This window comes from Podarcis raffonei, chromosome 15 (assembly GCF_027172205.1).
Source record: "Podarcis raffonei isolate rPodRaf1 chromosome 15, rPodRaf1.pri, whole genome shotgun sequence".
Taxonomy (NCBI): Eukaryota; Metazoa; Chordata; class Lepidosauria; order Squamata; family Lacertidae; genus Podarcis; species Podarcis raffonei.
The window spans coordinates 37,681,308-37,705,959 of NC_070616.1; the positions used below are offsets into that span (position 1 = coordinate 37,681,308).

At 46.8% G+C, this 24,652-nt stretch overlaps 2 protein-coding genes across 3 annotated transcripts; one reads left to right on the top strand and one right to left on the bottom strand.

The window, feature by feature from the left end:
* The first annotated feature begins 220 nt into the window (after nt 1–220).
* TTI2 (TELO2 interacting protein 2) lies at nt 221–6,977 on the top strand. Of its 2 annotated transcripts, XM_053366710.1 has the most exons (7): nt 225–1,599; nt 2,851–3,037; nt 3,785–3,877; nt 4,603–4,790; nt 4,877–5,020; nt 6,036–6,198; nt 6,752–6,977. In XM_053366710.1, exons 1-7 carry the CDS (start codon nt 947–949, stop codon nt 6,851–6,853), a joined length of 1,530 nt encoding a protein of 509 aa, XP_053222685.1. In that variant the 5' UTR covers nt 225–946; the 3' UTR covers nt 6,854–6,977. The 2 variants fall into 2 exon arrangements, with proteins under 2 accessions (XP_053222686.1, XP_053222685.1); XM_053366711.1 differs by lacking the exon at nt 4,877–5,020 and having other exon boundaries at nt 221–1,599.
* Nucleotides 6,978–7,025: 48 nt separating this feature from the next.
* On the bottom strand, nt 7,026–22,171 carry MAK16 (MAK16 homolog). The gene is made up of 10 exons (XM_053366712.1): nt 22,088–22,171; nt 20,496–20,545; nt 18,633–18,742; nt 17,296–17,360; nt 14,356–14,507; nt 13,900–13,954; nt 12,301–12,375; nt 10,673–10,783; nt 9,935–9,991; nt 7,026–7,506 (listed from the first exon to the last, which is right to left on the bottom strand). Exons 1-10 carry the CDS (start codon nt 22,100–22,102, stop codon nt 7,312–7,314), a joined length of 885 nt encoding a protein of 294 aa, XP_053222687.1. The 5' UTR covers nt 22,103–22,171; the 3' UTR covers nt 7,026–7,311.
* Nucleotides 22,172–24,652: the final 2,481 nt, after the last annotated feature.

Below are 24,652 nucleotides of genomic sequence, written 5' to 3' on the forward strand. Positions count from 1 at the left end.
AACCCTCCATTTCTTGCCACTACACGTCTCCTCCTGACGAAAAAACAAAGGCGATGCTTCTTTCCTTCTCCCTCCGTAGCCTGGATTTCTTCTTTTCCCTCAGCAATACCAGGACCGGGCACGCTTATTAGGCATGTTAATATATTCACCATCCGTTCCCGCCCCCTTTCGCTTTACGGGAAACCGGTTTGCGACCTGTGGGAAAGCGTCGGTGATTTCCGGCGATTTGTCGCACAGAGCTGCGGTTTCGCTGCCAAAGCAGCCTGAACGGAGTAAAGTGGGCTGGGTGGGCTTAGAATAAGGAGAAATTGGCGAAGCTACATGAGGAGGAGGAGATGTTCAGAGATTAATTGCTAGAGCGGCACGTAGGCTGAGCTTCCGGTTCAACTCGGAAGCCACCATTTTGTTTGTCGTCAGCCATGATATTCCGTGCGGACACCCTCTCTCTCTCTCCCTTGACTTCAGTGTAGTGGAAAGCATGACTACTTGGCACCGGGCGTTAGAGTGAGAGGGCAAAGGCCCTTGACGGTTTTGCGTCGGAAATGCTTCTGAGGTTTCCCGACCGCGTGTTCCGTTTCCTGTCTCTAGGGTCTCCGCTTGAACTTCCGGTTTGAAACGGAAATCCGCTGCTGGCCGGGTTCCGATTCACTGGGAGGCCTCGTGAGGCCGCTCTAGGCCGCGGCCTCTCTATGGTGACAGCCCTCTGGCCAATCCTTTGCTCTGGGACGCGGTTTAAGACCAGCTCAGACTGAGTATTAGAGCTCAAATACTCAGAGGGGCCACTAAGGGCTACAAAGGCCTTATAAGAAGGCTAAATACTCCCGGGGGAAGCTTGCATTCTCAGCAAGGGTTGCAATAAATGCAGGGAGGCTAGGAACCAGTTTGCTGGGAGGAGGGGTAAAGGTTTTTTTTGGGGGGGAAGTAGATCCATCACCACCCAGAGCCAATGGCGCAGCATCCCTTGCTACATTCCCTACAGTGGACCATCCCAGAGGGCCAGGGATGCCTGGAGCGCCCCCCAGCAGAGCAGGTTCTCTCCCAATTCTTGCAGCTTTTTGCAAGCAGGGGAGCCAGCAGTGATGCCAAGGCAGGCATGATCCGAGACCTCCTGGCCATCTTGGAGGCCGTGGACTCCCAGTGGCTCTTTGGGGGCTGCCACCCGAATGCCACCCCCACCCTGCTTCGTGACATGGTGGTCACACTGAGCCTCTATGCGGCACCACCCCAGCGGCAGGAGCCAGAGGGAGGAGGTGACCCCTCCTATGATGTGGTAGCCAGCCGAGCAGCAGACGTCAGCCTGGGCTTCATCAGCATCGTGGCCAAAGTGGAATCGGCTAAAGGCCTCGAGAGGCTTGGTACTGCGGTGGTTGGTCCCGTCTTGCGCCAAGTGGCAGGGCCCTTGTATCTTTTTGCCGTGACACACGTTGCAGAGAGGTTGTGGACCACACCAAAAACTCGGCGCATGGCTCAAGAGCTGCTGGATGGTCTCCTTCGGGCTTCAGACTGCCGGTCAGTACCTGAGTTCCTGAGAGGCGCACGTGAAGACGAAACAGGGTGGCTGGCGGTGGTGATGCAGTGCTTGAAACCAGAGTTGACCAAGTAAGTGAACTGAAAGCCCAGTGATGGTTGTCAGAGGCTAATCATATTTGTGGGGCCTTTTATAGGGACAAAACGGTTCATATGGACCACCCACCAGTGACAATGTTACAAGGCTGTCAGGCTTGTTTGGAAGTCCCAAATTGAATGTAACTTCTATGAGGTATTGTGGGTGTGGTGTTTTAGGCAGAAGGAGAGCAGTGGCTTGTGAGAACTGTGGAATGTTCTTCAGTTATTTCATCCCACTGGGGACTTGAATATGGGAATTCTGTGGAAGGGCAGCTGCTTTGCATGCACAAGATCCCAAGTTCAATCCCTGACTTCTCCAGGAAGGCTGGGAGAGAGCTGTGCCTGAAATTTTGGAGAGTTGCTGTCAGTCAGTGTATACTGGGGTAGCTAACATCAGCATAGACAATACTGAGCAGAAGGACCAATGGTATCAGGCAGCTTCCTATGTTTCCTTGCAGCTAGTTCTCTAGCCTTGATCATCGCTTGCTGCAAGTGAAGAGTCTGGCGCTGCTCTTGCAAGGAACCTAGGAAGCAAGCGGATACCATCACTTGCTTCTGCCCTTTTAACAGGAGATGCCAAAAATTGAACCTGGGACCTTATGCTTTCAAGGCTTTTCCTTGTTCCATTCACCATAATAAGGGGCTGCTTCTCTGAAAACCAAGCCTGTTACCACTAAAGTCACTTTGTGGCGGCTGGTATTGCAGACTTGCCACTCTTGTTTCTCACTCTTGGCTTGAATAAAGTGGGTAAATTGCCTGCTTTTTGGCTGCCCCACTGTGGCTGACATATTGGGGGGGGGTATTTCTGAAGTGCCTCCAGTTATGGGAGAAATATTTAGATGTGCCCAACAGAACTCTGGCTTGAAACAAGCATCTTCCAAAGTCTTGGCCGCCACCCCAAGTCCCTGTTACCTTCACCACCTTTTGAATTAGTGCTGTGTGACTGAAATTAGCACACATCTGTGAATTGGAGGCACCATACCTCAGTGAGAGAGCACAGGCACTGCATGCAGAAATGCTGTATTGAATCCCAGGCTCCTTGTTAAAAGGGCTGTGTCACAGGTGACAGGGAAAGCCCCCTCTTGGCCTGAGAGGTCTAGATAATCCCTGGGGTAGCGGGGCAGAAAGACGGATCTGGTATAAGTTTATGTTGTTAACACACCACCAGCAGTCCATCTATAATTTGATCCTAGGCTCCATTTTACCACCCAAGATGTTCAATGATTCCCTTTTCCTCTGCTCCAGAGATACCTGGCAGCGCAGCCCAGCAACAAAACATGTCTTCTCCTGCACGCTGCAACACGTCACAAGGCCCTGGCTTGGCCCTCACTTGGGGAAAGTCCTGCCGCCCTCACTGCTGCTGTCGGACGACTACCGAGAGGAAAATAAAATCTTGGGAGTGCAGTGCCTACACCATATCATTCAGAATGTGGTAAGGACAGACGTACATAGGCATTTCGGGGACCATGAACTGGGTCATCCGAATCCTCTGGTCTCCAGCCAAAAGTTGGGTATGGCTTTATGACTTTGTCTGACTTCAGAGTAAGGAATCATCCTCAGAGCCATAGGAGAGAGTGTTAGCAGGGCCTGAATCCTCACACACCCCACCTCCATTTTACTAACTATTTTGCCCACAACTGAAACAGCATTCATGAGAATTGGTAGCCATTAGATCATTGCTGTTAACATAGGTACCCTTGGATCAAAGACTGTTACTTGGCCTAGTGTCCAGTTGCATCCTCACTACCTTTGTAGTTGGAGTTGTGAGGGAAGGAAAGGTGGATTTGGGTGATGCTGCTGTATTAGGTTTTTAATAAGAGCAGACACCATTCAGACATAAAAAGACACCTAGTGGATCATGCCAAAGGCTCATCTAGTCCATCATTCTGTTCTCACCTGGAGGACCTGAGTGCATCTTCTGGACAACCCGAGAAGTTTCCAAGTACAGCATGGTTTTATTTACTATTGCTTATTTCAAGCATCTCATTGTCTAAACTGCAGCGCCATTAACTGTTATTTTTTCATTTGCTGTCCTGTTGGGTGGGATTTGTAAAGGTCCCTTCAAAGCTTGTGTCATGCCACCGCCCCTGTTAACAGTAAGGGTGAACCTTGCCCCTTCTACAGAATTCCTTTTGCATAATGCTGGTCAGATGATAACAATCATTTTCTTTCCTTGCAGCCAGCGGCTGACCTCTGCCAGTATAACCGGGCGCAGGTTGTGTACCATGCCCTTTTCAACCACCTTTATAGCAAGGAAGCCCGGCTCCTGCAGGTAATATAAAGACTGGTGTTTCCTCTTTAACTTTACTGAATTGATTCAGGTGGTGGACTAAATACAAGATTACAGATCCTTTTACACTCTACAGTAGGGGGTGGCAATCTTTTTGGTCCTGAGAGCCACATCCAGCAATGGGTGGGCGACACACCACTGGATGTGGGTGGTGATGGCAGGGCCTGGGCTGACACACTCATATTCCTATGTAGTTGTGCTTCCCCAGATTCCCAAAGAGCTGTTTGGCAGACTGGGGGAAGCAAATTTTACATTGGTAGCATGGCATGTGTGGATGACTTTCTGATTTGCTACCCTGTGCTTCTTCCTTTAGCCCTTCCAAAGAGCAAGAGAAGATATTAAAGGTTAAAGCCAATGTAACACTAAGTGACAGCCCAAATGTGCTCTATAACATCTGGTTTCTCCCTGATGCTTTCTTAGCATCACGTTTTGAAGGGGCAGCAGTTTTCAGGTCACCAAGCCGTTGGTCCGCCAAGCTCAGTGTGTGGGCTCTGCACTGACCTGCAGTTCAACATAAACATCAAGGTTAGAAGCAACTGATAGGCTTATCCTCTATGAATTCGTCTAATCTTTTTTCGAAAGCCATCACTGCCTCTTGTGGGAAGAAATTTCGTAGTTTAAGCACTGTGTGAAGAAGTACTTTAGCTTGCCTGTCCTCAATCTTCCAGAATTCAGCTTCAGATGTTACTTGCTTTTACTCTTTACAGGTTGTGTTGTTGTGCTTGCTGGACTTGCTTCCCATCCTGGAGAAGGCCCTGCAGCGGCTGCCCCACAACCCCCAGCTTGTCACACCTTCCGATGAGGTGCTCCAGCTGGTCCTGACCCACATGGAATCGGAGCATCGGCTCCCCTTACGGAGGGTGTACGCCAGGAACCTGCCTGCCTTTGTGGAGAGGTGAGTGTTTTAATGGCGAACGCTGTAAGCAGATAAGACTCCCTCTTTGTGCAGAGGTTTATAATCCTTGATTTGTCTTTTGAGAGGCTCGGCATTCAGATAGCCCGTCATCTGAAGAGGTTGCAGCGAGTGATTGTGGGATACCTGGAGGTCTCCGATGGTCCCGACGAAACAGCTAGATTGGCAACATTAGAAACCTTGAAACACACCATACAGCATGCCTGGCCCAGGTACTTTGATAAGCCCTAAGCATTGGGCACTAGTTGTGTATTTGTAGAAGTGCATTTTTCTCTTCAGTTGATCTTGCTTTAAAAAACCCAACCAAAAAACCTGTCGCCACTGTTACGGTCAAGAAGCACACTTCTCAGAAGTGGGTTGGCAGCATGGAAACTAGTCCCACGGCTTTGGAGGTGCTGCTTCTGACCCCAGTGTGAAGCTGAAAACTTGAGTGTAAGCAGTAAACACTCCAGCCTGCCTAAATACAGATATCTAGCTAGTAGGAAATGAGAACTTCTAGTTCCTGAACCTGCCACGTGTTTTTTGAAATGGATATGGGGGCCTAATACCAGTGAGCCTTAGCTGAAATTCATCAGGCTGTTACGGTGTTTGGACTGTCCTGGTTGTACAAGGGCTTTGACTCAACAGGCTCAGTTCAAGGCAATCAGACAGGTTTGCCTCTTGTCCAAGGTCACAAGGCAGGACTAGCAAACTTGCTATCGCTTTCAACAGGAGTCTGGACCTTCTCTTCTGAGAGCAGGGTCAACATAAGGCTCCTGCACTTCCTCACCCCATTTTTCTTTCCCTTTCCCAAGTGCACTAGATACAGTGGCTTAGAGGAGCAGAGTTCTGGCAGCAGTATCTTTCCCCTTCCCCTGCAGCTCCGTAGCCTGTCAAAAGTCTGCTCCAGAAGGTTCCCATTGTTCCCTACTCTGGGAGGAACCATAGCTGGATAACCTGTTTTGCATGCAAAAGGACATAGGTTCAATCTCTCGTTAAAAGGGACCAGGTGATTGGAAAGATCTGCTAAAGATCCTGAAGAATATCCCTCCAGACATTGTTGGGACAGCCAGCATGGCCAGCTGTCAGGGATGATGGAAGTTGGGAGTCTACATCTTGCTCTGCTGAAAGGTTGTTACTTGTACCAGCTACACTGAAGTTGTAGTGCCACCTCCTCCTGGGATGCAGCTGGCTTCAGAAGTAGCTTTCAAGTCAGGCTGACATGAGTTTGCCATTTCCTTGCTGTAGAATGTCCTGCCGCCTCGCTGTCCTTCTCAAGGCTTTGCTGAGAATGATGTTGGATGTGGCTACAGACAGGAGCTTAACACCAGAACCAGTGAAAGCAGAGTTACTCCAGAAAGCCACTGAGTGCCTTATCTTACTGGATCACGCTTCTCACGGACAGGTGAAGGTAAGCAAGACCATGGGAGAGCCCAAGGTTCAGCAGGCCTGTGATTTAGGGGAAAGCAGGCCATCTACCTCTTAACAAGAGACAACTGTGGAGCCTCTGGGTGTGTTGCATATGTCTGGCCGTCACCACTGATCAGCAGCTGATCAGCACGCATGTGTGCATAAGAAACAAATTAAGTGCAGTCCTTTTTCTCAAATGGGCATGCTAATTAATACTCTTGTCATACTCCCAATTGATGAGTCCACTCTTCCTTGATTTTAATACTAAAAGTAGCTCCGTCAAGGAAGTATACCTTGCAGTGTGCAGACAACAGCCTCATAGGTGCTTTGCATTTGGAACATCCTAAAATCACTCTCTGGAATCTCCAGGTAGGACTGTGAAAGCCACCTGAAATGCTGGAGAGCAACTGCCCACCTGTCTGGACAATGCTGAGCAATGGTCTGACTTAGAATAAGGGAGAGTCTTGTGTCAGAAATAGAGCAGGTAAGAGGCTGTTGTTGCCCACTTCTAACACGATGACAAGATTTGATTTCTTCCCATCCCTAATATTCAGGTCCTACTAGAAGGAGTCGGACGCAGCTGTCAAGATGAGACCCTCAAGGAATGCCTAAAAAAAGTAGAGGAGGAGCCTGTAAAAAGTATCATCGCTCCCTGAGCTCAAGTGGGGAGGCTTATATTCACTGTTGGAAGGAAGAACATTCCTAGCTTTTAAGACTCATGCTATACATAAACTGTCTAATGTTGGAGAAAGCAGGGCATTAAGTAAAAAAAGGCAATGACAGGTTTGTTCTGATACATATTTATATGCCACTTTTATCCCTCCCACTCCCCCCCCCAAAAAAAACCCTTCAATGCAGCTCACAAATTAATAGACATATACAAATATTTAACAATCTTAGTTGGGTAGCCTTAAAAATAGATGAAGTTTTAAATTGTCAATATGCAAAAATATACCCTGCGGCATCTGGGAATGCCAGCTCACTAGGTCTGCAAGCAGCTGGAACTTTTCCTGTATGAACTTGAGTCTTGGTGAGTCAGCCTTTGCGGAGAAACATCCCACCAGCTAGTTCATTCAGTCCATTTTTCAGATCTGCCCCCACACACCGGGAGGAATCACGTTGCTTTCGATTTAGACAGCGGTTCTGTCTCCTGCTCATACTCTATTTCAACATAAGCTCGTTTTTTCCTGACTGCTGGCCCCTTCAAGGGAGTTTTGCCTTTAGACTTGGGCCGCTGGCCTTTCTCTTCCTCCTCACTGGATGTAGCCTCCTCCTCCTCCTCACTGCTCGTTGCCAGTTTATCCATATCCTTGGCAGAGAAAACAGGCGTGTTAGGCATAATAGTGCTGCTGCCTTAGCACACTCGCTTAGCAAGTATTTGGAGGTTATCGGTTTTAAGAGAAAATGCGAGTAAAATGAAACATGATAGAAGTACAGTGGTACCTCGGGTTACATACGCTTCAGGTTACAGACTCTGCTAACCCAGAAATAGTACCTCGGGTTAAGAACTTTGCTTCAGGATGAGAACAGAAATTGTGCTCCGGCAGCGCGGCAGCAGAGGGAGGCCCCATTAGCTAAAGTGGTGCTTCAGGTTAAGAACAGTTTCAGGTTAAGAATGGACCTCCGGAACGAATTAAGTACTAAACCCGAGGTACCACTGTATATATACCGTATTTTTTGCTCTATAACACGCACCTGACCATAACACGCACATCGTTTTCAGAGGAGGAAAACGGGGGGGGGGGATTCTGAATGAAACAGTGGATGTATCATTTTTGTGCCTCATGCTGTGGCCACAGACATGTGATCTGATGGTGAATTTGGGGTGACCCAATGCAAAAATCCTGAGAATCCCTGTGGACCAGTGCTTTGTAACCACGTTTTTGCACCATTGCAGCCCCAGGCAACAGTGGGTGCGTGGTTTTTTTGGTGCAGGCTGTAGCCATGGACATGTAATGTGATCTAATGGTGAATTTGGGGTGACCCAATGCAAAAATCCTGAGAATCCCTGTGGACCTGTGCTTTGTAACCACGTTTTTGCACCATTGTGGCCCCAGGCAACAGTGGGTGCGTGATTTTTTGGGTGCAGGCTGTAGCCATGGACATGCTATGTGATCTGATGACCCAATGCAAAGATCCTGAGGATCCATGTGGATCCGTGCTTTGTAACCACGTTTTAAGTGGGGAGGGAAGGAAAAACACAGAAGGGACAAGGTGCACGAGAGGGGTGTGTGGAAAAGCAGCTGGCTAAGAATGCAGGAGAGGGGTTTAACGGGAGGGAGGAAAGGAAGGCAAAAGTTTTCCCCCACCCACCCAAGCCAGCCCCCCCCCCCACCTGCATGTTTTCCAGCTGCCTGCGAGTCCCTAAAATGCTTCCCTGGACGCAGCAGCACTGGAGCACAGAAGGACGATCCTTTCCTTTCCCCTCTGCTTGCCTGGAGGGGAGGGGATTTCCCTGCTCTTTGTTCCGTTTGAGCAAACAGCAAACGAAACAGCAGAGGGTGGGCAGTAGGACCCTGAGGCAGAATGCAGGAAATCAACAGCTTCCTCTCTCGCAGGATCTTAACGAATTTTTGCCTGATTTTTGCCTCTGCGCTTGGGCGAGTCGGCTCCAGGGACCACACATTCGCTCAATAACACGCAGACATTTCCCCTTTACTTTTTAGGAGAAAAAAATCTGTGTGTTATAGAGAGAAAAGTACGGCAATTAGGCCTGGTGTAGAAGTTGTGTGAAACTGCTTGTTGTGTTCTGAGCATCGCTGCCCTCCCTGACCACTTAGGTCAACAGCAGAGCCTATATTACACACAACTTTTATTTGTTTGATTATCTATGTATTTCATTTATAGCCCACCTTCTCCTCCAAGGAGCTCGCGGTGCCACACATAGTTCTCCCCTTCTGCAATCCACACAAGCCTATGAAGAAGGTGATGCTGAACAGTAGTGACTGACTCCAAGGCCACCCAGTGAGCTTCACAGCCAACTGGGGATTTGAACTCTGGTCTCCCAGCTCCTAGTCGGACACTCTAACCACGACAAACCCACTGGCATTTTTGTTCTGCCTGATGTGTAGTTATTCTCATCATACTTTCATTACTGATTCCCAGCCCTGCTTTGAGGGAGGTGTGTGCATTGTGTGTAGCAAGTACATAAGTTAAGTAGAGCAGAAAATATCGGGAGGAACCAGCAAAGGGTTACAGGATAGGTTCTACTGAAACAAATGCTGGTCAGGAGCAGTGCAGCACTCTGCTGGGGCTTAAAGCCAAAGACCCAGTTTCTCTCTACAGTGGTACCTCGGGTTAAGTACTTAATTCGTTCTGGAGGTCCGTTCTTAACCTGAAACTGTTCTTAACCTGAAGCACCACTTTAGCTAATGGGGCCGCCGCCGCACGATTTCTGTTCTCATCCTGAAGCAAAGTTCTTAACCTGAGGTGCTATTTCTGGGTTAGCGGAATCTGTAACCTGAAGAGTCTGTAACCCAAGGTACCACTGTATTATGTTCAGGGAGGATCCCTTGTTAGGAATGGAATAATCTCATCACACGCCTCCTCCTCTCCCTCCTCCAGATTGCAGCATGATTTTACAGCACCATCAGTGTGCACAGCACTTAAGTTTGACACAAAGGAAGGGGAGGCAGGCCAGAGTAAATAGCAAAAGCGTGTTTCAGCGTTCCATTAGAACAAATGAAACGTAAGAGGCTCTAAATTTTCATAAACAGTTTTTGACAGGCTGCACTTACCTCAAAGTCACTGAGGTCACTCTCATCTACTTCCACAAATTCTCTCTTGTTTGAGTCCTACAAGCAGAACATAGCAGAAGACGAGTTGGAAGGGGCCTTACTCTAGGTCAAATACCCCCACTCCCATGCAGGATTTGCAATGCAGGACACAATGACAGCATCCCTGACAGATCAAGGGGAAGGAGTGTTCCTTCTCACGTGGCTACACTTTTATTTTTTCCTAATTTCAGTCTACATGATAAGATCCTTCAGCCAGTTCCAAGTCCTTGATCAATGAAATCCAAAGTTTTTGGAACCCCAGTTCTTGGAAGGAGACAAAGCACAAATTGATACATAGTGCGTAACAGCCAAGTGAACAGCTGTGGTTTCTTTGGCAATGCCAGTCTTTATCTGAGGTTTCTTGGCAAGCAATGAGGCTCTGGCTATGATTGTGATGTCCCATACGCAGGGCCTTGGGCTAGTCTCCTAAGTATATGAACATTTAACGCACGGGCAATTAATATTTAGCCACCCCATCCATGACATTATTTCTGCAGGAGGAAAGCTTAGGGAAGGGAACAGAGAACTGTGCGAAAGTTGTAATAAGTGCTGTTTGGCAAGAATGCAAGCCATTTGGCAGAAATAACTTGCAGACCCAATTCTCTCCTTAGTATAAATGTGCAACGCATAGAGAGTTGCACAGTTCCTGCCCTCCAGCCCTGGAGAGTTGCACTGGGGAAAGACTTTCAAAAGCATTACCTCTTCCTCCTCGTCCTTCTTCTCTGTATCCGAGTCACTCTCACTCTCCACTTCCTGCTGTTCTAGAGCTTTGTCGAAGGCATGGATGGGGAAGTTGTAGATATCGCCGTACTGAAGATGGAGCACATTAAGGAGGAAGGATGATTAGATAAGATGATCCCCAAAAGCACACAAAAAAGCCACAGATTCAAAGACATAGACAACTCTGCATACGATAGCCTACCAAAATAGGAATGAACACTCTGCAGCATTAGCCAACACATTCCATAACTTTGGGGCTTCCGCTAAGGATGATCTTAACCCAACCAAGGGTAAGGAACCGCCATCCCACAAGTGAATTCTGGCCCACAAGGCTACTTCCCCCAAGCTGCTCCCACCAGCCCATCAGTTGAAGCCAGTGGATGATGTCAACAAGTGCCCGGATTCACTCCTGTTTGGGTGGTCCCACCCCCACCCCCATCCACGTTTCAGACATTTTCCAGCTGCAATTAGTCTAGCTGCACTTAGGTAATTTTAAGACATGGGACTTGACAGTCGTACAGTTAAGATGGTAACATGCATACTTATTTGGAAATCTGATAAGCCAGCTTTGCAGCGTTTTTGGGGGGGGGGGGCTCTCTGCTCATTCTGGCCCTGGGCTCTCCCCACCCCCCAAAAAAATCCTGCCCTGAGCTGCAGAGCTCAAAGAAAATGATCTGAGGGCTGAACACTGTAAAATTGGGCTCAGCTATACAGGGCTCTAATGTAATAACAACAACAACAACAATTTATTTTTATTTATACCTCGCCCATCTGGCTGGGCTTCCCCAGCCACTCTGGGCAGCTTCCAACAAAATATTAAAATACAGTAAAGCATCAAACATTAAAAGCTTCCCTAAACAGGGCTGCTTTCAGATGTCTTCTAAAAGTCTGGTAGCTGTTGTTCTCTTTGACATCTGGTGGGAGGGCGTTCCACAGGAGTACTAAACATAGTACCACCATCTTCGGGACTGGACAAATTAGAGAAAGTGATACCACCGTCGGAACAAGAGGAATTACTGGGAGCAGTTGGAGGAAAATAGAATAAATACACCATGTCTCTGCAATTACTAAGTTGGAACATTCATGGACTTAACTCCCCGGAGAAGAGGAGGAAAGTTTTTCATTTATTGAAAAAGGAACAATTGGACTTAATTTGTTTACAGGAAACACATGTGATAAGGCTACACAGGAAAGTATTGATTAATAAAAGATTGGGACAAGAGTTTATTTCATCATTATTTCATTTGACATCTGGTGGGAGGGCGTTCCACAGGGTGGGTGCCACCACCGAAAAGGCCCTCTGCCTGTAGGTTATCTGCTGAGCATCATGCAGAATCAGGCCATTCAGTGGGCCCTGGGATCCTCTTCTGTCCCTCCAGCAACAACTCTCAACAGCCAAAGTTGTCATCCAAAACATGGGGGGGGGGGGGGGAGGCAACCAGGCTAGCAAAGGCTGGTCCAGGTGCCACAGGTCAGTTACAGCTAACAGCAAGGCGATCCTAGGTAGGTATCTAGGTGCTGCTTCATTTCTTTCACTGCCTTCTGGGGAAGCAACCTGGTTAACTGACCCCTGCACAAACTCCATGCACTGCATCACAGCATCTTACCGTCTCCTGCTTGAGTCTCTCCAGCAATTCTTTCTCAATTGCGTTGTCCAGCTGAGCAGCAATCAGAGCTTTTTCCTGGCCAACAAAAACAAAGTGATGAGTTGATTTGGAAGAAGGAAACAGTGGATTTATCATGAAGGTTTTTCATGATGGATAGAGGTGAGTGGGGGAAAGAGGAGAGGAGGGTGCCTTTTGGAAATAGGTTAGTTCCTCCCATCTTCACCAGGAGCCAAGACTCTGCAGGGTCTTCCCACCCTCCTATTCCACCTGGGATTGCAGATGAGCAGTTAGGAATGCCTTGCTTTAAAAAATTCCCATTGGTACAGCATCTACCTTCCATGCAGAAGGTCCCACGTTCAATTTCTGGCATCCCCAGGTAGGGCTGGGAACGTCCCCTGCCTAAAGCCCCACAAGAGCTGCTACCAGTCCATGTAGATGATACTGAGCTAGGCAGACCAATGGCCTGACTCTGTATTTGGCAGCTTCTTAAGTTCCATGTAAGGCAACGAGATCCGAGAGATGCAGCTGGTAAGCTCGACTGGGGGCATTGTGCGAAGTTGAAATGGTAACTCCAAAACATAGCTGCCTGGTGCTGATTGGAGTACAGTGGTACCTCGCAAGACGAAATTAATTCGTTCCGCGAGTTTTTTCTTCTTGCGAGTTTTTTTGTCTTGCGAAGCACGGTTTCCCATAGGAATGCATTGAAAATCAATTAATGCGTTCCTATGGAAACCGCTTGCCGGGCTGGCGGTGCGGAGAAGGGCTTTTCTCCCCACCGCAAGCCTTCAGGACAGGTCCGGGAACAGAGGGGAAGGCGTGCTGCGCTTCTCCACTGTTCCCGGAGCTTGCGGGGCTTGCGGTGAGGAGAAAGGCAGGTCCGGGAACAGAGGGGAAGGCGTGCAGCGCTTCTCCTCTGTTCCCGGGGCTTGTGGTGGGAGGAGGGTTTTTCCTCCCCACCGCCAACATTAAGAACAGCATTCTGAATGTTGGCGGTGGGAAGGAAAACCCTCCTCCCACCGCAAGTCTTCAGGACAGGTCCAGGAACAGAGGGGAAGGTGCGTTGCGCTTCTCCTCTGTCCCCGGACCTGTTCTGAAGGCTGGCGGTCCACCGTCAGCCTTCAGAACAGCCATCCGAAGGCTGGCGCGGGGAGAAGGGCTCTCCGCCCCACCGCCAGCCTTCAGAGGAGCCTTCCGAAGCCTGGCGGGGGGAGGAGGTCTCTCCGCCCCACCGCCAGCCTTCGGAGGAGCCTTCTGAAGCCTGGCGGGGGGAGGTCTCTCCGCCCCACCGCCAGCCTTCGGAGGAGGTCCGAGGACAGTGGGGAAGACGTGCTGCGCTTCCCCGCTGTCCCCGGAGATTTCCCTATGGGCTTTCGTCTTGCGAAGGAAGCCCATAGGGAAATTCGTCTGGCGAAGCACCTCGAAAAACGGAAAACTCTTTCTTCTTGCGAGTTTTCCGTCTTGCGAGGCATTCGTCTTGCGAGGTACCACTGTATTAGGGGAGGCAGAAACAGCAGGCCTTATAGGAGCTGCATGCTTCCTCTGGACTGAGAGATAAACTGACGAACAGTAAGGAACCACGGCAACAGACAGGTACGTTACCTCTCGCCTCTTCTCACGCCTTTCGATCTTTTTACTTAACGGAACAAGTTTCCTCCTACAAAGGTGAAGATGAAGTTAGTGAAGTGGTTTTGCAAAAGCAACTGTCAACAAGCAACTAGGAAAAAAGACTCCAATTTCTAGGGCTTTTTAAACGTTCTTCTAGCCGAGTTTCTACTACAGTGCTTTTGAACAACCCCCTGAGCATTCTGGGGACACCTGAATCTCCCAGTTATCCCTTTCAACTTCTTTTTTAATAGCAACTCCTTCATTTTAGGGAAGTTGCCTCTTTTCTGAAGTCAAATGTGACTGTTGTGGACTCTGGCGACTGGCAAACTGCCCAATGACAGATATGCTGGATTTGATATCACTGTGGCCACTGTTCCTGGCTGGTTGGCACAAGTCTGCATGGGACAACAAAACTCAGGAAAAGGCCCCAGGCCAAGACCCATGACTTACTGCCTCTTGAGAGTTAGCTTGCGGATTCGGATCAGGTACTGGGTGATCTTGGTGAAGCGCTGTTTGCACTTGTGCCGGATGAAGCGGGGCCAATAGATCAGGTTCTCATCAATCTCCTCCAGCGCTTTCTCGTAGTTCTTGCTCAGCCGGACCTGCCAAAAATTAGGAAGGGGAGAAGTCTGTGGTGGGTCCTCATTTGCCATTGTTTTTCCATTGTTTTTCTCGTTCACAGATCCTTTTGGAGCTCTGTGAAGTCCTCTCGGGTTTTTGCTACCCTAAATTAGGGAAAGTCCTCCGCTAAACTGCCTGGAGAGCTACGTCCAGTCAGAGTAGACAGTGCTGAGCTTGATGGACAAATAGTCTGACTTGGTATAAGGCAGCTTCCTATATTCTCAGAGGCCCATCAGTGCAAAGTAGAGAGAAACAGACTTTGCCATGAAAAAACTTGAGTTTCCATTCTGGCTTAAGATGTCCTTTCTTGACTAGGGCCATGCAGATTAGAGACTGGTTCTTATTTAAATTGCTTGCTTAAGTTCTGCAGAATGACTGTAATAGTTATGAAGGTGAGGCACTAGTCCTATGAACCATCAGAGCAAAGGCCCAGCTAGTCAAGAATCCATTTTTCACAGGGGCCAATCAGATGCCCTCATGTCTTCCATTTCAACTTTTAAACACCTGCTGTAAACTTTTTCCATCAGGCTTATGCAGGCATTTAATGATATACCTTTCCACAAGTGTTTCCTGATTTTAACTTCTTCTTTTTTTAAAAAATAATATTTATTACTTTTAAAAGTTACAAAAAAGGAGAAGAAAGAAAAAGAAAGACAGAAAAGGAAAAAAACGAAAGAGAAAAAAAGCAAAAACAATACAATATATAAACAATACAAAACCCAACCTGAACCCATTAAACTACACACATAAATGAAGCAGAACAAAAACAATTTAAAAACATCTCTCCTTTTCCATACTCTATCCTTCATTCCCTTGTTTCCTCGACTTCCTCACACCTCCCTTTTTGTATCCCACTTCTAGTACTTGTTTCAGCAAATCCTTTCCATCTTTCTCTATTTTCTATCATATCATAAATAACATATTTTTTAACCTTATTTCCCATTAAGACTAAATTACTTATATATACTTAACTTCTTATAGCATTTCTACTAAATCCATAAAATATCATTCCACCATTTTTCTAACAGTCATTACTTTTACAATATTTCTAAATATACACTTTAAATTTTCCAGTCTTCTTCCACCATCTCCTTTCCCTGGTTTCGGATTCTGCCAGTCCTTTTTGTCAGATCCATATAATCCATCAACCTGGAGATCTTATGTCCAAGGCTCTTAAATCTTTTCCAAGTCCCTTCTGCAGATCTTCTTCATATTCTTTAATGCTCAGGAGCAAATCTCAGGAAAACTCCAACCTAACAGTACTTTTGTTCCTTCTGGACAGTTCAGCCAAATTTCCATGATTAAAACTAAAGTCCATAAAGTATTTCAGGACGTATTTCAGGATTCCTCCAAATCTAAAGGTCCCCAAAACTTCAGGCTCCTCCAAACCCAAACCCAAACCCATGTCCCAAAAGTCATTCAATCCCGGGATAGAAGGATCTTTCCAACTTTCCTTCTTCAGTCCAAACCGGGATCCAATCCTCAAAATCTGACTTTTGCTAGATTCAATCATGGAAGACCTCAATTTATAATCCTCAATTTGCTTCTGAAAAACTAAGGATCCCGCTTGTACTACTTTAGGTTTCACAACAACACCTTTCTCCTTTTCCTCCACCATTTGTCCTGCCAGGGTGTATTCCTGTGCCGAGTCCTGAATTGTTTCTGTGTTGGTACTTGCTTTTTGACTCAAATTAGTCACTTTCTGTTCCAAGTTATCAATTTTAAAGTTCATGTCATCTGTCTTTTTATGAAGCTGTTCCAGCGAGTAGTTTATCTTATATAATACAGTCACAATAGCTTCTCCTATCAACATTTTGAATGGTCCAAGGTCAAGTTCTGGTTCTCAGAATCCTTATCTTGCAGCTGGAGATCTCCCTGTTACACTCCTGTAACAGTTTCACACGCTCCCTCTAGAGGGAAACAGTCTCCACTTGTATCAATTCTTTCAAGCACAACTCAAGCAAATAAAAATAGTTTCGATTTTCAGTTACTTTTTCCTCCTTTTTTGAACACAGAAGAGGACAATGGAAACAGTATCTTTCTTATTTTAGCTAGCTGTCAAATCCGTTCTGTCAATGAACATTCCCCCAAACGTCATCTAGCAGCCCGTTCCCAGGTTCAGAGCAGTGGTAATTTAATTTTCACTCTCTCCTGCAGGCTCACTAGGTCCAAAACTTCCCCCCTCTTCTCCTGCTTCCAAGGGGGGTTTTGTATTTTTGACCGATGGCAATTTAATCCTTTGTCAAAAACTTTCAGGGACTTTAGCTTGTAGCGTCTTTGCTTCAACCTGATTTTAACTTCTTTATATGGTTTTTATTCTGTGGTTTTATGTAGTTGCTGTGAACCACTTTGATTTTTTTAAAATGACTTTGTGATGTATAAATATTTGTATAAATAAACAAATAATTCAACAAGCAAAGCCTGAGTGAAACTCCCCAGTTGTGATTATCAAGAAACAACGCCCTTGAAGGTACAGGCTGAACATAGATGTTGTAGCTAGTAGACACCAATAGCCTTATTCTCCATTAAAACTCATCTTGATCCTCTTTCAAAGTCATTAAATTCACAGCTATTTCTAAGAAATGAGGGCTATCTGTGCAATCAAACTCAGAATGTGTGGGCAGAAGTGGCAGAAGAGGAACCACAGACTCTCCTACAAGCTGTAACACATCCATAATGTTTTAAATCTGATTACTCTTTGCACAAAAAAAACCCCTGCACCATCACGAACCCAAGACATAAAGTTAAAAACAGATCAGACCCACTTACCCTTTCCCACAGCCGATTGGGGAATGCAGCACGTTCAATTGTCTTCATGTATAGGTAACACTGCCCTAAAAAGGGAACAAAAGCAGCTTATGCATAGTCACCACAAAGTCTGCTGCAGCCTTGGTTTATGAGATGCAGGATACAGGCCACAATAAAAACACAGCTCACACCATGCAAGGTCAATGCTCAGAAGTTACTGGAGCACCAGCCTTCTAGCTGAAGAGCAGGTGCTCCTAAATCTACGAAGAGCTCCAGAGCAGGCACAAGATGGTCTGCTGCAAGGCTCTGGATAAATGGGGACCAGGCAAGCATGGAAATGGTCCTGTCATTGCAAACCCTTCACCTCTGATTTTAAGCTAGAGCTCTTTCATCTTTTCTTTTCTTATTTTTTATTTATAAACTTTTCTTACCAATTCAACGTAACAAATTATCAAAACAAATCATCATTATTCCCCCCTTTTCCCCTCGCACCTCCCCAACAAACCCTCCCTCCCCAAGACTTCCCTCAGCTCCTCTCTCTGATTTCTCAACTCATGTTGTTCTCTGCATATTGTAAAACCGTATACATCCTTGTACTATCTATTATGTTAACCCTCACTAAATTTGTGTATGTTTATTCAAAACCTGCCAAGGAGTCCAGTTCATTTTGTTGTCTTTGTAAGTAATTTGTAAAAAGTTCCCATTCTTCTTTAAAGTCGCAGTTGCCTTTATCTCGCAATTTGTATGTCAATTTCGCCAGTTCTGCATAGTTCATCAATTTCTCTTGCCACTGCTCTTTTGTCGGGGTTTCCTCATTCTTCCATCCTTGTGCTATCAAGACTCTTGCCACTCTTTCATCTTTTCTTTTAACCCTCCAATATTGCGTGGCTGGCACATCAGATGTATTAAGATTTGTCACAGATAATTCCTACCAGTGCATAATATTCACAGCATTTAACCTTTGGGCGGTGCTTATAACTCTTGATGGCTTCTGCACATTGTCTGAAAGGCACTTCCACAAATTTAAGCCAAGCAGCGCTGTTGCCTTCCCTCTAGGGGTCTTGAGAAGTCAAAGACCTATGAGCATAGCTGTCAATGTTTCCCTTTTTTAAAGGGAAATTCCCTTATTCCGAATAGGATTCCTTGCAAGAAAAGGGAAAAGTTGACAGCTATGCCTATGAGATCACTAGAATCGCATGGAAAGAGACCTCAGGCTCATCTAGTCCAACCCCTGCAATATGCCGCTCCTTCCAGGGGATTGAACCTGCAATCTCAGCACCACACTCTAGCCAACTGAGCTATCCACGAAAGATGAGCACCAGGTACAACACTGAGGAAAACAAAGCAAAGAGCCTCACCTTTCTCTTCCTTAATGGTAGCATACTGGCTGTTTGCCAAGGGGCAGGAGGAGCGGTTGCACAGGCCTGTTATATTAAATTCATTCCGGCAAAAGCTCTGTGTTTTCGTCCTACAAGGAAGAGACTTGGAATGAAACATTCATTTCCATACCTTGTATTACCTAGAACATTAATTCTAATCCAGACTATGGAATGTCCCTACAGAACTGGAAGAATTAAGCTGACCTTCATGGGCACAGGGTATGTCTTAGGGACAGCCTTCCTCAACCTGTCGCCGCCGCCCCCCAGATGTTTTGGACTTCTAACTCTCACCAGCCCCAGCAAGCACAACATCTGGAGGGCTGCCTGATGATATGTTCTGGTAAACATTCAAACCACAGGGGAAAAAATATTTTGGATTTTGGATGGTCCCTGTGTATTCCCTTAATTCCCATATACAACGCAAGCTGGCACATACCACTTATTATTTATTTATAAATATATACATATTTATATACCGCAATGCCATAAAAAAATATCAAAACCGTTTGCAACAAGAATATCTATATACAATCGAACCTACATTAAAAAAACAAAACAAAACAGAGGCTATCTATTAACAGAAAAATGTCTTCTCAATTGACAGCACCGAATAATTTTCAGCAGGCAGTTAAACACATGGAACCTGCTGAATCTCCACTGGTAGAGTATTCCACCGGACCAAGCCAATGACACTAAAGGCTCTTTTTCTTGTTGCTGACAGATGTGCCTCAACAGCTTGGGGGATGGCCAATGGTGCTTCTGAAGACGATCACAGTGACTGAACCAGGATATAAGGTCTCAGGCCTTCCCTAAGGTACCCTGGACCTAAGTTGTTCAGGGCTTTGAAAAACTAATGCAAGGACCGTGAACCTGGCTCAGTAGCAGATGGGCAGCCAGTACAGATGTTTTATCAATGACATCGTGCATTGTTGGCCCGGGGTCCTCAGCAGCAACCTGGCCATGCCCCAAGGAGGCTAAAGGGGGGCATGGCAAAGGCAAGCAAAGGGCTGGTTTGAACATCCAGCAATTGATGTGGTGCAGTCCTCTTAAATCAGGGGTAGGGAGCCTGCAGCCCTCCAGATGTTGCTGGACTACAACTCTTATCCTCCTTGACCACTGGCCAGGAGGCCACCCGATAACATAGCCCTCTTCAGATGGCGTGGGCTCCAACTCCTATAAGCCCCAGCCAGCAGGCCCAATTATCGGGAATGATAGAAGCTGTAGCCCACAACTTCTGGAAACTACCATATGATCTAAATCTACATTTTTTAAAGCGTGCCTACATATTCAGAGGGGACGCGGGTGGCACTGTGGGTTAAACCACAGAGTCTAGGACTTGCTGATCAGAAGGTCGGCGGTTCGAATCCCCGTGACGGGGTGAGCTCCCGTTGCTCAGTCCCTGCTCCTACCAACCTAGCAGTTTGAAAGCACGTCAAAGTGCAAGTAGATAAATAGGTACCGCTCCGGCGGGAAGGTAAACGGCGTTTCCGTGTGCTGCTCTGGTTTGCTAGAAGCGGCTTAGTCATGCTGGCCACATGACCCGGAAGCTGTACGCTGGCTCCCTCGGCCAATAAAGTAAGATGAGTGCCGCAACCCCAGAGTCGGCCACGTCTGGACCTAATGGTCAGGGGTCCCTTTACCTTTTACATATTCAGATGTTATGTATGCTTGCTCAGGAAAGATACAAATTAGGCAGGGGGAAGCTCAATTTAAATCACTATTTATATTGGTTCTTTTTCCTGAGATCCAAATCTACCCACCCCGGGCAGTACTAGAATAGCCAGCACATCCTGTAGCCCTTAAATTCAACAAGAGGTAGAGGAAAGGGAGCAGAATACTTACTTGATCTTAAATGAGCAGAACTGTCTATTGCCAAGAGTGTCCCAGACAACCTGACAAAGAGAGAAAGCTTTGTTAGTAATTCTTCCAATGCTATTCTGCTCCGAAACATCAACACTCTTTGTCCGATATGCTGTAGTTGCAACCCAAATTGAAGATCCTGTGTTTGAGCACTGCTAGACGGCCTCCAAAGTCCCTTCCAAAATGTCTATAATTTTGGACAGATGGCAAACACCTTGCTCGAATTTCACCTCTTTTGTCATTTTATCAAATTACTACCGATTCGTCACTAATAGGACGGATCGGAAGCCTGTGGGAAGCTTGAAAGCTGGACGTGGGCCCTGGTCTTATTAAAGGGATCACAACAGGAGGGTTGGGAAAGGCACAGTTGACAACCTTATCTGAAACAGATGGATGATCTTAGCGGCCTTGCAGCAATTCTTGAGTGTCTCAAGCAGAGGTCCTTCCCAGCAGCGACTGAGGCTTCAATGCACAGATGGGGGCCTCCAGAGGTTGGCGTGCTACAACTCCCACCATTCCTGACACTGGCCATGCTAGCTGGAGTGGAGGGAATGTGGGAATGCCAACCACATCTTTGGGGGGCCACAGGTTCCCCAGCCCTGCTTGTAATGTGATGCATGTGAGCACACCCAGTACAGGAAAGTACATACGTCTGCGACAGGGGTCATTCAGTCGGACTCTGGTTCAGTCCTGACATCTACAGCAAAGGTCTCAGAGCCACCATCTTTCAGCTAAGATCAGGTGCTGTCTCTCAAACTTGGGACCACAGCTCCTATCATCCAGGACCACTGGTCCTGCTAGCTAGGGAAGATGGGAGTTGTAGTCCCAACATCAGGAGAGAAACATCGTGAGCTTCCCACTTGACGTAAGGGAGCTTTCTATACTGTAACCAACTCACTCACAAACAGACAGACAGACACGCTTCTGGAATCGGCAATAATAATAATAATAATAATAATAATAATAATAATAATAATATTTTATTTATACCCCGCCCTCCCCAGCTCAGGGCAGCTAACACCAATAAAATCACAGTAAAAACATAATAGGGGGGGGGGAAGAGGAGGGCAATTTAAAATACAGGTTAAAATGCAATTTAAAATGCAGCCTCATTTGAAAGTAGCTGATAAATCAAGACCATAAGGGGAGGGAAACATAAGGGTCAGACCGATGAAGCATTGGCGCTCTGTGCATGCTCAAGGGTCACCTTCCACGTGCACAGTTCTACACGGGAAGGGATCCGGCGTGGTGTGGTCTGAGACGACGGCCGGGGAGTCACAGAATCACAGAACTGGGGGTGGGGTGGCTCCTTTTAATTTTGATGATGTATTTTGTGGTTTTGTATTCGATTTTATTCTGTGAACCGCCCAAAGACCTCCGGGTATAGGGCGGTATATAAATTCAATCAATCAATCAATCAATCAATCGAAGAGAACTGTGTGGAGTTGGAGGGACCCCTAAGGGTCATCCAGTCCAACCCCCGCCATGCGGATCCCCGTTCCACACGGGTCTTCCCCCTCAAAGACTGAGGAGGCTCCTTGGTCCCTCCCCGCCCGCTTTGCCCCCCGACTCACGTCGTCCGCGTGCATCTTGCGGCCACGAGGGAGGCGCGACTCAGCGACCCGGCAGAGCTCAGGGGAGGAGCCGCGCGCCGAGACCTCGCGAGAGCTGGGCGGTGGGCGTTGCCCGGAGGAGGAGGAGGAGGAGGAGGCTGCAGCTGCGCATGCTCGGCCGTAGACTCCTAACAAATGGATCTGTGCGCGGGGTCTCCTTACGGGTTCAGTATAACTTTTGCTTCTCTTTCTTTTCTTTTCCCCCGGTCAAAAAAAATAAAAATAAAAAATCAATACAGGGTTATAGTGCAGCCTGGGTGTTTTTTTTACACAAAGTGGCTTTCAAGGCACAAGTGCTTGCTCTCCCTAACACGGGTCTAATTTAGCACGGTTTTCTTTCTTCCTATCAGGACGTTTTTAAAAGTGTAACGTATCTGCATAGAAGTCGATTCTGCACGCAATTCCGCACTAGATTTGCGCTAGTTCTGGAAGTTTAACAGTGACTTTTCTTATTTGAACCCGGAAACGACATGCCCAGATAAAGAGACGTGTCACTCTTTATTGATTTCGTATCTCTAGGCTGTAAAAGTGTGGACGTATGGAGAGGTGGGTTTGAATATGATGAAGGGACACAGGATTGGCTGAATTGCAGCTAGGGGAGGAGCCTCTCCATGCGTGGCGATCAATCAGAAAGCTCAGCTGTTTATTTCTCTTCATCAGTCCGGTTAGGGTTTTAGCCGCGTTATTCCTCCCGCTTTTGTTGCTCTTCAATGTATCCATTTTTTAAGAAATTAGAAAATTGGGGTGGGGGCTGTCTGCGTAGTAGGAAAGTCTATAGCAGTGGGGGGCGATCCTGCCCCAGCCCACCCAAATAGCTTGTAGTTTGGCAAACTTTCTGCAGCTAATTTCAAAGTATATCAGTTGCTAATTCCCTTTTTTATACAAAAAGTAAAGGTAGCTTTGCCATGAGGAAAAAAAATCAAAAATCTTTATTAAGGCAATGCCGTTACTAGGCCAACCGAAACACCACAAAATAATGCTCAAGTGTTTCGTATGTGCTACCTGGAGATCCCAGGGATTGAACCTGTGACCTTCTGCATGCAAATGATATTTTCTACCATTGAGCCTCAGTTCTTCCCTTAAATCCCTACACTGAGTACCAGATCACCAAACCAGGAGATAGGCAACTGTGCTTGCTCAGGACAAAATGCTGCGGTGTAGTTTGTGTCATTTAAATGCCTTCACTCCTTGTTCACAGTGGGTTTTTTTTAAAAAAAAAACATTGCAGGGAGAGAAAGCAACCACCAGTGTCTCAGGAGCCATCTGTATGCAGGTCCTTTCTCAGAGGTTTCTTCTCCACGTTCCTTTGGAAACCTGGCAGCATGAAGAAGGATGCCCTGATTCCCTTCCCAGTCTCACGCCTGGACTGTTTCAAATGGAAATTGTGGTTGCTTCAATGATAGAGATAGGCAAGGTGCAGTCAGCCCATGACACACACTGATGGGTGTTTTTTAGTTCCTCCAGGGATAGTTGAGATGAGAAGATTCAAAACGGATTTGCATGGAATATGGGGAGAGGTGGGGAGTGTGCAATGCATTAAAAAGGCAACAAAGCCTTCTAGAGTTTCTCAGCACAACAGTCCTGCTGGATCAGAGCAAAGACCCATCCTTTCAGGTATCCTGCTTCTCACAGAGACAAATGAGATACCTTCAGGAAGTTCACAAGCAGCACATGAAGGCAACAGGCTCTCCTCTTATCGTACACATAAATAAACTGGTCTTTGGATATACTGATTCTGATCATGGAGGTCGCACTTTATCATCTTTCCCTCCATTGGGAAAGGTCCATAGCTCAATGGTAGAGCATCTTCCTTGCAGAAGAAGAAGAAGAGTTTGGATTTGATATCCCGCTTTATCACTATCGTAAGGAGTCACAAAGCGGCTAACAATCTCCTTTTCTCTTCCTGCCCCACAACAAACACTCTGAGAGGTGAGTGAGGCTGAGAGACTTCAGAGAAGTGTGGCTACCCCAAGGTCACCCAGCAGCTGCATGTGGAGGAGCGGGGAAGCGAACCCGGTTCACCAGATTACGAGTCCACCGCTCTTAACCACTACACCACGCTGGCTCTGCAAGAAGTCCCAAATTCAATCCCTGCCAACTCCAGGTTGGGCTGGGAGAGATGCCTGCCTGAAACCTTCGGATGCCGCTGCTAGTCGGTGTAAACAGTACTGAACTGGATGAACCAATAATGGTCTGATTCACTATAAGGCACTTTATATATGCCTTAGGCACACTTAGGTGTGAGTGCTGTTATTTAGGTAACCAAAAGGGCACCATTCTCACAAGAAGGAGATATCAGCATTGTTGTCCATATGAGTTTTCTTGATATTTGCAAGTATTCATTGACTTTTAAAGTATATTCCTGTAGTATGGAGACGAAAGGCAGGACCAGAAAAGTGGATTGTGTGAATCCTGAACTAAGAGTAGTAAGAGACTTGTACCTTAAGCCTGGAAGGATAAATACCTACTGTCTGAAGACCTCACCATCCTTGCTATATTTGAACACATTTTTTATATGTCACTTTT